At 35.5% G+C, this 14,805-nt stretch overlaps 1 protein-coding gene across 1 annotated transcript in view; it reads left to right on the top strand.

The window, feature by feature from the left end:
- Positions 1-10,890, top strand: part of NTMT2 (N-terminal Xaa-Pro-Lys N-methyltransferase 2) — a 31,738-nt gene extending 20,848 nt beyond the window's left edge. Inside the window, exons 3-4 of the mRNA XM_051998970.1 lie at positions 4,626-4,875; positions 5,698-10,890. Coding sequence (XP_051854930.1) covers positions 4,626-4,875; positions 5,698-5,981 — 534 coding nt within the window. The 3' untranslated portion in view covers positions 5,982-10,890. The remainder of the gene's footprint in view (positions 1-4,625; positions 4,876-5,697) is intronic.
- The last annotated feature ends 3,915 nt before the right edge of the window (positions 10,891-14,805 follow it).

Raw genomic sequence — 14,805 nt, 5'->3', positions numbered from 1 at the left:
AAGAGACACTGATTGAAGATCTTCTCCAGCTTCTGCAATATTTATCTGAAAGCATCTGACAATCGTAAGGGAGAGGATATTTTCCTCTTCTCAAAAACTACAAACTAATTTTCATATAAGGTTTCTCATACAAGCCTTTCCATGGTTTCATTTCTGCCATCTTTAATTCAATTTAATTCTCCAGTTTGTAATCTGTATCACATTGTTGTTTTTCATCTTCTACCTAATTCCCAGTTAATTGGGAATCTCCTGTTCCAAACAACTTGGGGAAAAATGAAGAAATAACCACCCATAGCTATATCACTTCCCTACTGCTCAGGATCCTACACCAGCTCTCAACTTCTTCCACACCTTCTTGGACCTCAGTGCTACAAGAGGCTTCTGCACCTTGGGCTCTGCACCCACTTCCTAGCACTTAGTGGCAGTGACTTACATGTCAAACTCCTAGCTTGTATGTTTCCAACAAAACTTTTTTTTATAGCTTTTTATTTACAAGATATATGCATGGGTAATTTTATAGCATTGACAATTGCCAAACCTTTTGTTCCATTTTTCCCTCCTTCCCTTCCTCTCCCCCAGATGGCAGGTTGACCAGTACATGTTATATATGTTAAAGTATAAGTTAAATACAATATAAGTATACATGTCCAAACAGTTATTTTGTTGTACAAAAAGAATTGGACTTTGAAATATTGTACAATTAGCCTGTGAAGGAAATCAAAAATGCAGGCAGGCAAAAATATAGGGATTGGGAATTCTATGTAATGGTTCTTAGTCATCTCCCAGAATTCCTTCACTGGGAGTAGCTGGTTCAATTCATTCCTGCTCCATTGGATTAGATTTAATTCATCTCATTGCTGAAAATGGCCACATCCATCAGAATTGATCATCATATAGTATTGTTGTCCAGCAAGTTTTAAATAGTCTTTGATTTTTGAATTTAAGAAAAGCATTGCACAATCCTCTCTTCCCACAAAGAAGAGGTGTTATTATGGCCAAAGACTTCAGCTGAAGCCAGAAGCAGGAAGCAGGGATATACTCCATAGGCAAAAACTCAACATAACTATGTCTGGCAGTGTCTGGGAAAGACTATATATCCATCAGAGAGGTGTCCAGAGGAGTCAGGTTTGGCAAAGACCATATCATCATTAGAGTAGAATCAAGTCAAGTACAATTCAAATAGTCTGTGTCCTGTGGAAGCAACTTGTCCAGTAAAGCTCCACAAGAGCTTGTCTATAAGCAGGGATTAGGCTTCCGAGGAAGTGGTATTATGGTATCCCCCAAAGATGTAAAAGGAACTGCATTTTTAAAGACATCAGTGTGTCCCTCTAAATGCATCCTGGCCACGCAAGATCCCTATGTGTGTGGCTATTCTTCCCACTGATAGTATATGGGGAGGATTTACGGGGGATAAATTTTATTTCTCTTATATTACTATGCTTTTATATTAGATTCTTTTGCTTTGAACTAATTGTGTTCTCTGACTGGTTACTGAAACTGAGCAAGTTTGTGGAAGCTTGTGAACTATGGTTTTAATACATATGGACTCAGAGTGTACCTTGGATCCAGGACTGCAGATTTTAGGAGATCCCTGTAAGTCTATGTGCTAATGGTAGTTTTCATGTTAAAGAGCAGCATCCAGTCTCTCCTACAGTTCAGAAAAAGGTCCTTTGTGTGGGAGAAGTAACTAGCTTTTCTGCTGTTTTCCTTCTCTTTTCATTCGCATATTTTTTCCCTTGATCTGAATGTTCAGAAATCAGGAGTGGATTTTCTACTCGAGTTTCTAATGGGCAACTCCAAGTGTCTTGTTACCTTAATTTCAAGCACAAAGTTTAGACAGAGGCCATCCCAAGTTTGGCAAAATAATTTGGCACAGCTGAAACTTTTAAAATCAGAAAAATGCCTTTTTATTTTTCTTTTTCAATATGAAAAATTTGTTTTGGCTAATTCTCCCCACCCCCTAGTTAATGGAATGTACAGACTTGCTTTTTGCCCAGTTTTGGTGAGGGGCGGGGGTGGGGGATAAGTCATGCAATTTTAAAAATATAAAATATTACAAGTCTTGAAAAGTGACCAATTTTTTTCCAACTGAAGAAAATTTCTGATCTCTCCAATTATGAGTGTTCTCTCCACCTTGAAATAATTTCTTATATGAATCTTATGATCTACATGTTGTCTTTCCCATTGGAATGGAAGCTCCTTGAGGGAAGGAACAGTCTTTTGTCTTTCTTTATATCCCAGAAACTTAGCACAGTGGCTGGTACATAGACTTTTTGACAGCCTAACTTGATATTTATTTTTATACACAAATGTATTTCTCCAGAAGAATGAACTTTTTTTTTCAGTGCTTTGTGTATGTGATGCAAACATTTAATAAATGCCTATTGAATTCTTTTGAATGGAAATTATATTAGGTCTAATCTTTGAGATGAAAGACTGAGGCTAAAGATTGATACACTATCCCATTCCATCCACATTGGACCTCAAATAAACCATAGACCATCTAAGGAATGCTTTAGGATATCCAAAAGAGATTTCAGAAAATGTTCAAATTTTAAAGCAATTTCCAAAGAAAACAAATGATCTACTTCTTGATCTTCTTATCACAGTCAAAATATAGAGTCTATGAATTTGCTTCTAGATAGATAGCCCATGCTATTGGGAACAAAAGCTCAGTGTCTTAAGATATCAAGGCATGTTCAGGGGAGGAAACTCCATGTAGTTTAGTGCTATTGTGATAGCCTTCTAATTGGTTTCTAACTCTAGTCTATTCTCTATTCAATTGCTAAGGTGATTTTTATAAAAGATAGTTCTGAATGAGCTCCAATGGCTTCCTATCACTTCCCATTTGTCACTGAAAGTTCTTCATCACTTATGTTCTTCCTAATTTCCAGTCTTTTTTATCCTGGTTCATGTACCTATCTATGATGCCTTTCTTGCAGTTGCTCCAATATGACCCTCCAACTTCTGTCTCCAAACAATATGCTCAGGTTGAATTCCGGTTCACCTTCTGCAGTCCTATTCATTTGCTACTAAATTGAACTAGAGAAAACTACTCAAGCTGTGCTAAAAATTAACTATCTAATCCCAACTGGATTCTCACTGTTGTAAGACAATCCTTTTTGTTGTTTTTGAGCTATTTCAGTTATTTCTGACTCATTGTGACCCCCATATGGGGTTTATTTGGCAAATATATTGCCATGGTAGGACAGTTAAGTATTGCAATGGATAGAGCACCAGTCCTGAAATCAAGAGGACCTGAGTTCAAATCTGGTCTCAGAAACTTAACACTTCCTAGCTGTGTGACCCTGGGCAAGTCACTTAACCCCAATTACCTCAGCAAATATATATATATATACGTGGTTTGCTGTTTCCTTTTGCAGCTCATTTTATAGGTGAGAAAAATGAGGCAACCAGGATTAAGTGACTCATACATCAAGTAAGTGTCTAAGACTGGATTTGAACTCAGGAAGATAAATGTGCTTTATACACTATGATGCTCCCTAGCTGCTCAGGCAATCTTTCTATTTTTCCCTAATAGGTTTTCCTATCCCACTCAATCCTAGCAGCTGGTCCAAATTCTTCATTTCTCTCATAGTTCCCCTCCTGAGCTTACTCCCTTAGCCAAAGATTTTGCCTCATACTTTGCTGAGAAAATCAAAACTATTTAATATGAGTTCCTTCTCCCTTCCTTTTCTTACAACTACTTGACATCATCTCACATGTTTTATTCCAATATCTCCTCCTAATCAAGAACAAAATGTCTATATGTACTCTTGTTTGCATCTTTCGAATTTTTTCCACAGCAAATTAACCCCCGCTTCCCTGCATATTTTCAGCCTTTCTCTATATTCGGATTCCTTCCCTAATGTCTACAATTATTATGCTGGTTTCCACCAACTTAAAAATCTTTTTGCTTTTTTTTTTGTCTTATAATTTTGTCTTATAACTTTCCTCCCTTTCTCAGTCAAACTCTTGCAAAAAAGGCTATGTGCACTAATTACTTCCATTTCCTCAATTCTTTCTTTATTCCAATCCATCCTTCATTTAACTACCAAGGTAGTGTTTTATCCCCTCACTAGGAACACTGGTGCTGGTGGATTAATTAAAGCTAATGAGTTCTGAACTGCAGAGGTTTGAGGTAAATTGGTTGTCCACATTAAATGTAGAACCAATATGCTGGGTCCCTAGAAATAGAGATGATCAGACTTCCTAAAAAGGGACACATTGGCCCAGGTTAGAAAGGGTCAGTCTTCTCCCTAATCAGTGATAAGATCTGGTCCTCAAGTCATATAGGGAGACTCAGATAAAAAAAAAATTAAAAGAAGAATAGGTTGGACTGGATGTTGTCTTAGTTGTCTCCCAACTCTGAGTTTACAGTTTTACCCTTTGAGGTAATTGGGAACTGCTAATTTAAAGTTCACTGCTTCAGATACAGTTCAAGTTGACTTTTACGTGGGTTTCTTTTGCAATTAATTTTTTATTAATATTTTTCCTGTTACATTAAAATAATTTTTTTCATTTGTTTTTTAAGATTTTTGAGTTCTAGGTTCTTTCCCTTATCCCTACCCACAATTAAGAAAACACATGTGAAGTTATTTTCATGTTCTTTTTGCTGTCTACAGGGTCCTGGGAAAGCAGGTACTGACTGTGCCTTGGACTGTGGTTCTGGGATAGGAAGGGTCAGCAAACATGTTTTATTGCCAGTTTTCAACTGTGTAGAATTGGTGGACATGATGGAAACCTTCTTAGCTGAAGCCCAGAATTACCTACAAGCGAAAGGTGACAAAGTGGAAACTTATCACTGCTATAGCCTTCAGGAATTCACACCTGCCCTCAGAAAATATGATGTCATTTGGATTCAGTGGGTTTCTGGTTAGTATTGTATCACTCTACCATTTTCATTCTCCTTGTTCTAACTGATAGGAAACCCAAATTCAGAACAAAAATTATAGGAGACACCACATTCATTATAGGCTATACATCCAACTTATAGAAGATTTGAATGAGACTTGTGATTATACTTTCATATAAATGATAAAAATGACAAAGATAAAACAATGATAATGAATACTATGAAAATGTTTGTTTGAATTTAGAGAAATGTAAAAAAAATTCACATAAATATCTACATATTAAGTGAAATAATTTTTATAATTTTTTCCAGTTCTGTTTTCCTGTATTTTTTATCATTTCATACGGAATTTACTTCATAGGATGTGACATGTTATGGAGAGAAATATATTTAATGTGCTTTAGGGATGGCAGGTGAATAAGCAGAAGTTATCAGAATTAATGTCTTGACAACTTATAGGATATGTTTTTATTAGGGGTTGTAAAATGGATCCCTTCTTTTCATTATCCTTAAAAACATGAGAAAATCCTATAAGATGGAATTACACACACACATACAACCCTGATAAGGGTTGAATTAAGAGAGCAAGTCAACTATTAATAATTTTTACATTTAATAAGATGCAATGGGTGATCCATAATACATTTATCTGATACAACTTTCCTGAGCACTTTGAAGCCTCATTCCCTTTTATCCTGACAATATTCCTGTGAGTCTGATAAGGTAGCTCCATCCTCAACTTCTTGAGTTTAATGTTTGATATAAGAGTAGAAGAACCAGAACCAGAACTCAGAATGATGACCTACTGACCCACTGCTATACCTGTATCCTCTTGTCTCCAGGGAACCTGACTGATAAAGACCTCCTTGAGTTTCTTTCTCGCTGTTGTGAAGGCCTGAGGGAAAACGGTATCATCATCTTGAAGGACAACGTGGCCCGCCAAGGTTGTATCTTTGACTCATCTGATAGTAGCGTCATCCGCGACATGGACATTCTCCGGAGCCTCATTCACAAGAGTGGGCTGGTAGTTCTGAGGGAAGAGAAACAAGAGGGTTTTCCAGAGCAATGTGTGCCAGTCTGGATGTTTGCTCTGCGTAGAAAGGTGATTCCTAGGATCACAGAATGAGAGTTGACAAGGACCTTAGATCTATACCTGACTAATCATCCACCCTGCTATTTAACATTAAAAAAAAACAAAGCCCAGAGAAATTAAGTGATTAATTCAAAGTTATAAAAGTTGAAAGTAGCAGAATGGAAATTCAAATTCAGGTTCCATGATTCTAAGGTCAATATTCATCATTTTGTATATACCATACTGCCTATCTAATCAGCAGAATGAGAGGTTGTGGGCCTATATAGTATTTGGAAATGGAAGTGTAGGAAGTGAGATTTTTAAAGTCTGTTAGAATTCAATTCACCTCAGTATACTATTTTATACTTTCTGCATTTCATGTATGTGTTTTTTTCCCTTTGGGTCTATGTCTTTTTTTAATGATATCATTAATATTGTTTTGGATAATTGAATATGTATAACTCATATCAAATTTATTACAGTCTCAGGGTGGGGAGAGGTGATGAAGAGAGAAAAAAATTTGGAATTCAAAAATTTAAAAAATGAATATTAAAAATGTTTTATGTAACTTTACACGTAACTGGGGAAAGTAAAATATTATTTTAAAAGAATTCAATTCAACACGGTAGATACTATTAAACATTTATTGTATATGCAAGACACTAGTTGAGAAGAATATATATTTTTTAATAATTATAACTTTTTATTGACAGAACCCATGCCTGGGTCATTTTTTTACAACAATTTACCTTGCACTCACTTCTGTTCCAACTTTTCCCCTCCCTCCCTCCACCCCTTTCCCCAGATGGCAAGCAGTCCTATACATGTTAAATATGTCACAGTATATCCTAGATACAATATATGTGTGCAGAACCGAACAGTTCTCTTGTTGCACAGGGAGAATTGGATTCAGAAGGTAAAAATAACCCGGGAAGAAAAACCAAAATGCAATCAGTTTACATTCATTTCCCAATGTTTTTTCCTTGGGTGTAGCTGCTTCTGTCCATCCTTGATCAATTGAAACTGAGTTAGATCTTTTCTTTGTCTAAGAAATCTACTTCCATCAGAATACATCCTCATACAGTATCATTGTTGCGGTATATAATGATCTCCTGGTTCTGCTCATTTCACTTAGCATCAATTCATGTAAGTCTCTCCAACCCATTCTGCTGGCCATTTCTTACAGAACAATAATATTCCATAACATTCATATACCACAATTTACTCAACCATTCTCCAATTGATGGGTATCCATTCATTTTCCAGCTTCTAGCCACTACAAACAGGGCTGCCACAAACATTTTGGCACATACAGGTCCCTTTCCCTTCTTTAGTATCTCTTTGGGATATAAGCCCAGGAGTAGCACTGCTGGATCAAAGGGTATGCACATTTTGATAACTTTTTGGGCATAATTCCAGATTGCTCTCCAGAATGGTTGGATTCATTCACAACTCCACCAACAATACATCAATGTCCCAATTTTCCCACATCCCCTCCAACATTCATCATTATTTTTTCCTGTCATCTTAGCCAATCTGACAGGTGTGTAGTGGTATCTCAGAGTTGTCTTAATTTGCATTTCTCAGATCAATAGTGATTTGGAACACTCTTTCATATGAGTGGAAATAATTTCAATTTCATCATCTGAAAATTGTTCGTTCATATCCTTTGACCATTTATCAATTGGAGAATGGCTTGATGAGAAGAATATTTAAACTTGGGCTCTTCTCTCAAGCAGCTTGCAATATAAGATTCTGTTTTGAATTTTAATGAGGTATTGGGAAAAAGAGACTAATATTTGAATGAATGATAGATGATGATGCATGTCCACATGACTTGTTATTTCATACTTTTCCCTTTGGGCTTATAGTTGGAAGGAACCATGGAGGCCAAACCGTTTCTAAATAAGAATCCCTTCTATACCATACCTGATAAGTGTACCTTTGATTGAAAGCCATTAGGGAAGCAGAGTCAGCTATCTCTCTAGAAAGTCCATTCCATATTTTAAAAATCATTAAGCAAAAGTTTGTTCATGCTGCCCACTCCACTTTTGGATCGATTGAATTAATAAGATCTTTTCCCAAATGGAGCTTAATTTGCCTCTCTGCAAACTTTTGTTCCTATTTCTGTTCTTTCCAACCAAGCGTACAAAGTCAAACCGTTTTTTCATATCATAGTCCTCCTGACACTTGTCAGCTAACTTGGAATCACTTAGTCAGGTGATTCTTTTATGTCATGATGGCCCTTTATTATGGCATTGGTGACTCTTTGAATGCTCTCTAGTTTGTCAACATCCTTTCTAAAACAGTGTCCAGTACAAAAATTTCCATGTGGTCTACTTAGGACAGAATGCTGTGGAACCATCACTTTTGTAGGCTTTGTCTTAATATCTGTCTTAATGGAACATAAGGATGCATTAGTTGTTTTTTTTTAATTGCTTTACTATACTGCTGACTCTTCTAAGGCTTGCAATCAATTAAAAAACATATTTCTTTCAGATGAACCATTATTAGACACTGCTCAACTATATGTGGCCACAACTCCCTCATCTCTTTATTTTATTCACAAGATTAGCATGAGAAATATTGTGAGATGTCTTGCTAATAAACCATATGGAGTTGCAAATATAACACTAAATTTGTAGTGATAGCAGACTTGAATTCAAATACTGCTTAGATAGTTACTAGTATTGAAACACTGGGCAATTTCTTGATCTCTCTCAGACTGTTTTCTCATCTGGAAATTCAGTATAGTAATTGTATCCACCTCACAGGGTTATTGTGAAAATCAAATGAGGTAACCTGTAAATACTTGGCAAACCTTACAGCTTACATGCTAGTATCATTATTAACACAACTGTATCATCTATTATTTATAAATCTAGTAGTAATTGTCAAAACAGGAAATGAGGTAAGTTTGGTGTGATCTGTTCTTGATGAAGTCAGATTGACTTTTTGTGATTACTGCTTCCTTTTCTATATACTAAGCCACCATCCCTTTAATAATACATTCTTGATTTTCTTTTCAGGAATCAAAATCTGTCCAATTGGCCTAGGATTGCTTTAATTTCCTTTTTCAAAAATCAAGGCAGTTCTTTAGGTCTGTTAATTTTCCTCCTATTTTCCAACATTTTTGAAAGATTTCTTAGCTCAACAAATACATTTATGGTCCTTTTACTCCCAAGGGATAAAGTTTATCTAGTCTTAGTGACTTGAAATTATCAAGAGCAGCTTTCGCTTTATCTCCCTCATTAGCCATTTTTTTTCTTGTTGTTTTATTCTTTCCAGTTCAAAAGTCATTTTCTTTTAGTGGGGAAAAAAAACCCATAAAAACAAAACCCAGAAGCAAAACATGAGCAGAACAGTTCTACATTCTCTCTGTTATCTATTATCATCACTTCATCCATTCTGAGTACTTGCCTTCTTTGATCCTCTTCTTCAATACAGAATTAAAAAAAAAACACCCAAACCAAAACACAAAACCTTTTAGTTGCCCATAGCTAGTCTCAGTTCATTCTGAGATTTGGCTTTGGCTTTCCTGACTTCATTCAGCAAATATTTGTTAATACAATTTTTATGCAAAGGGCATTTACCCATACATTTGGGAAGCTACAGTGACAATTAAGATGATGCAGTTGTACTCAAGGAGCTTATGCTTTGAGAATGGGGGGGGGGAGTTGCAAGATTAGGTGTTTTCTAATAGCCCCTTTGTTCAATCATTTGAGTTATATTTCTATTTGGTTTTCTTGACAAAGATACTGGTCTGGTTTGACAATTTTCTTTGCCAGCTCATTTTTCAGACGGAGAAACTGAGCAAATTGGATTAAGTGATTTGCTCAGGATCACACAGCTATAAGTTTCTGAGATAGGATTTGAACTCATGAAAATGACTGTAGATCCAGCACTTTACTCATTATACCACCACTAACTCTTAGAAGGTATAAAGCCAGCCCTTTATTCACCAAGTATTTATGAAGCACCATTTGTGAAGCATCATTATATGATTGTGTTGTGCTTCACTGTATTTACAGATAAACAAAAAGAATAGCATGACTCTTTAAAGCAACATAAAGACCCTAAAAGACCCTATCCTTTTATCCACCTTTCACAGATGTACTTTAGGATAGGTTTGCTTCTAAGTATTTTTGGTATTTTTGGTATTCTAAGTATTTGGTATTTGGTGGGGTGAAGAAGGGGAGACTATTTTCTGTATAGAAAATAATAGTTTCTTGATTGTGGGAGAATTTGTTAAGATCATATTATGAAATAATTTTCATGATTTAATTTTGTCTTTTGTTCCTCACTTGGAAGAAAAGTGATATGGTCTGTTTTTTCTATTTGGGGTCAGTTTCACTTACCTACAGTGGAAATATGGCTATACTTTGACTGTAACAAACCATGATAGGAACCCCCAGGCAGAAATGCATTTCAGTGATGGGGAGACATCTCCATTTATGAATAAGTTGTTGATTGTCCAAACTTCTGGATAATCAGCCTTGAATGGGAATGCAAGTCATAGATAAACTTAATTTTATTTAATCATTGGCTTTCCCCCAACAATAGTTAATAGTGTTATAAAATGATAAATTTAGGGAGGAAGAGAAATGAGAGATCATCCAAACCAACCCCCTCATTTTATGTAGGAAGAAACTAAAGCCAAAAGAGGAAATTACTTACAGATCACACAGATAGAAAGTAGCAGAACTGATGTTCACTTAGACTGATTTCTGTCTCTGAAGTTAACAGACAGCATAATAATTTGAGGGGAATGAAGAAGTAGAAAAAAAGGATCAATTATGAGCAAACTTGCAAATTGAATTGTCTGGATTCCAGTTAATCCTCTGGTTTAATGTAAAATATAATTTTGATTAAGCTATTAAAATTGAACAGTGTTGAATGTTATGTACATATCATTGTTTGTATGAATATGATGCTTAAATAAAACTACTTGTGTTTTTAATGATCTCATTTCTCCATGATTGATTTTCAACATGAACAATATACATGAGTTTATGTGCACATATGAGGGACTGAGATCTTTCAAAGGAGGACCAGCTAATTCACTGGTTTCAGAGAATCACATTTTAGGGAAAACAACAAAATAAAACCATATAAAGGTAGAGAATCTATAGAAGAGGTCTTACAGAGTATTTTTTAAATTTTAGTTTAATAATATTTTATTTTTCCAAATACATGCAAAGATGGTTATTAGCATTCACCTTCACAAAACCTTGTCTTTCAAATTTTTCTCCCTCTTCTTTCCCCTCCTCAAAATAAGCAGCAATCTGATATAAGTTAAACATGTGCAACTCTTCTAAACATATTTCCATATTCATCATGCTATTAAAAAATCAGATCAAAAGGAAAAAAATTGAGAAAGGAAAAAAACAAGCAAACAAACAACAGCAACAAAAGGGATGAAAATATTTTGCTATGATCTACATTCAGTCTCTACAATCCTCTCTCTAGATATGGATGGCACTTTCTATCACAAGACAATTGGAACTGCCTTTAATCACCTTGTTGAAAAGAGCCAAGTCTGTCACAGCTGATCATCATGTAATGTTGTCATTGCCATTTACAATCTTTTCTTGGTTCTACTCACTTCATTTAGCATCAGTTCATGTAAGTCTTTCCAGGCTTTTCTGAAATTAACCTGTTCATCATTTCTTATAGAATAATAATATTCCATTATGTTCATATGCTATAACTTATATAATAACTATATTTATTATATGTATAACTTATAGATATAACATGCTATAACTAATTGGAGAATAATGCTATTCTCCACCTGAGAGGCATCCATTCAATTTCCATTTTCTTGCCACTACAAAAAAGACTGCCACATTTTTTGCACATATGGGTTCTTATTCCTTTTTAATAATCTCTTTGTAATACAGACTCAGAGATACTGCTAGAACAAAGGGTATGCACTGTTTGATAGCCCTTTGGGCATAGTTACGAATTAGTCTTCAGAACCAACCAGAATGGTTGGATCATTTCATAACTCCACCAACAATGCATTAATGTCCCAGTTTTCCTACATTTTCTCCAATATTCATCGTTATCTTTTTCTGTCATCTTAGCCAATCTAAAAGTTGTGAAGTGGTCCTCTAGAATAATGAAGCATCTCAAATCTATTGCATATTAAATTCAGCTATGTGAACTAGGGATATTTAGCCTGGAGAAAAGAAAGCTAGAGGGTGAGAAGTGGGGCAAATGGAGGTCTGTCTTTAAAGAATTTAAAAGACAATTGGATGGAAGATGTATAAAACATGTTCTGTTTGACCTAAGAATAAATGGTGATCCAATAAGAATAAGAAATGACAAAGAAGAAAATTTAGGTTTAATACAAGGAAAAAATAGTTAACAATGAAAGCCACGACAAATTTGAATGGGTTATCTCAGGAACTAGCAGACTTCCTCTTAAAGGGTGTATTTAAAGAATAACTAGATGGACATTGATGATGTTTTAGCACAGAATCTTTTTTGAGTATAGATTGGACTAGCTGGCTGATGAGGTTCCTTCCCTCTCTGAAATTCTGTGACTCTTACACAAAGGGGAGTGTGTGTGTGTGTGTGTGTGTGTGTGTGTAAGTGTGACTCTTTTTGTACTGGACAGTCATTCCTTATAAAAAATAATTTCAGAAAAAAATCAGCAAGACATCAATATTTAAACAAATATGAAAATATATGCAATGTATTACTCTTTTGAATCTCTCAGCTTTGCAAAAGGATTGAGAGGTAGATCTTCTTCTTATATCTCTTTCGGGTTAGCGTTGTTCTTTGTAATTCTGCAATATTTATTTTCAATTGTATTGGAGTCATAATGGATATAATTTTTTGGCTCTGCTTACTTCCCTTTGTATCATTTCATGTAATTCTTTCTATGCTTATCTCTATAATATTTCTCTCTCTCTTTTCTTTAGATCAGAGTAATATTTCATTATATTTCTGTTCCAAAATTTGTTTAGTTATTTCCCACCTGATGGGTCTCCTTGTCCTTTATTGTCTTGCAAATACATCTTGGTGAAATCCCTCCTCCTCTTTTTTTCCTCTTCCTCCTCTTTTTCCTCTTCCTCCTCCTCTTTTTCTTCCTTCTCCTCCTCCTCTTCCTCCTTCTCTTCCTCCCTCTCTCCCTCTCTGCCCCCTCTTTCTCTTTCTTTCTCCCTCTCTTTCTTCCTCTACCCCCTCTTCTCTCTCTTTGTCTCTCTCTGCCTCCCTCTCTCCTTCCTTCCTTCCTTCCTTTCCTTCTCTCTTTCTCTCCCATCCTCTCTCTCTCCCTTTCTCCCTTCCTCCTTCCCTTCCTTCCCCCCTCTCTCCCCCTCTCTCCCTGTCTGTCTGTCTGTTTCTCTCTTTCTCTCTCCCTCCCCCCCTCAAATCAGGACATATGCAGTTAGCTCTTTATTCAAAATTTTTAAAATCATTTTATAGATAAGGAAAATGAGGCCTAGAAGTGATTTGTCCAAACATTTTTTTTTAAAAAAATCAAAAGAAATAGAACATGAGGTGTTCTGTTATGCATTACAGGGGCATTTTAGCCCATCTTTTGTTTTGTTTTCTTTTTATTTCCTGCAACTGGTCTTCTCTGAGTGATGTCAAGGAGGGGGCCTGTATCAGATACATCCAGCTGTCTGTCACAAATAATTAAAACCAGTTGTGTTATTGCTTTCCTTCGTTCTGGTTTATTCAGTGATGCTTTGGTGTCCATGCCAAAAAACTACCTCCTACAATCACCAGTGGCCAGTACTTATCAAAGGTCATCTTAACTTAATTAGGCAAATATGTGAAAAATAAATGTGAAACAATCCTAAGTTATTAGTTATGCATTGGGTGAGAATTAGAGTTAAGGGAAGCATTAGCTAGGATATAGGAACCAATAAATTTATTTTCAGAGATGCTATGGATATAGAAGATATATGTTGATCTAGATCAATTTGCTCCTTTTCTAAGAAATCTCAGTTTCATTCCACCATTATTATTTTATCACTTTGCATTTTGCTAATATCTGACAAAGAATTTGCAATATATTCTACATTTGCTTTTGTTCTTTAAGGATTTCATATACAGTATTTATATGTTGCCTCCCTTGCTACATTATAAGTATTCTAAGGGAAATTTTTTTGTGTCTTCATTGGCCATGGCATCTAAGATAGTAGAATGATTTCATGAATAGATATTACTAGAAGCACAAGTTTGAAGGGAGCTTAGTAATCGCACAACACTCTTATCAGTGGCATTTAGGGGAAACAAGCCTTTTGCATGGGAAAACCTAACCACAAAATAATTTTTTTTGATTCAACAGGATAGGGAAAATTATACTGGGAATGATGTGACCAATGTGGCTTTTGTTCTCTCATCTATCTATATATAAGAAAACAGGACATATGCAATCAGTTCTTGATTTTCTCATTCCTTTGCTATCTTCCCATCTTAAGAATATCTCTGGGCTATGTCAGCCCTATTTGACCACTAAATAAGAGAAGATCATATCAAGGATATTGAGGATCGTTGCCACATAAAATTATGAGCTCAAAGTCTCATACTTTTCTCTGAATTAGATAGAAGACCCTTTATAGCTGGATTTGCAGCTCTCCCCCACTATTTTCTGCTACTCTGCACAATTTTCAATTCAGTCATATTTCAGTTGACTATCAAATAAATTTCACCTATTCTTTTGCTTCTGATACCATAAAATTGTCTGACTGTCCATAAAATGGAGGATTGAACTTGAATTTTGCTAGTAGAGAAATTTTTCTCTGAATGAGTGATTCTTCTGGGTCTTTGTGATGAAACAAAGGTTGGTATAAACTCCCCAGAGAAGAGACAAAGGACAGTTTCCTAAAAGTAGACTTCTAAAAGCCTCCTCATTTTA

The sequence above is a fragment of the Antechinus flavipes genome, chromosome 4 (assembly GCF_016432865.1).
Source record: "Antechinus flavipes isolate AdamAnt ecotype Samford, QLD, Australia chromosome 4, AdamAnt_v2, whole genome shotgun sequence".
In the NCBI taxonomy this organism is placed as follows: Eukaryota; Metazoa; Chordata; class Mammalia; order Dasyuromorphia; family Dasyuridae; genus Antechinus; species Antechinus flavipes.
The sequence above is the reverse complement of the archived record's forward strand: the minus strand, read 5'-3'. Positions and strand labels throughout refer to the sequence as shown.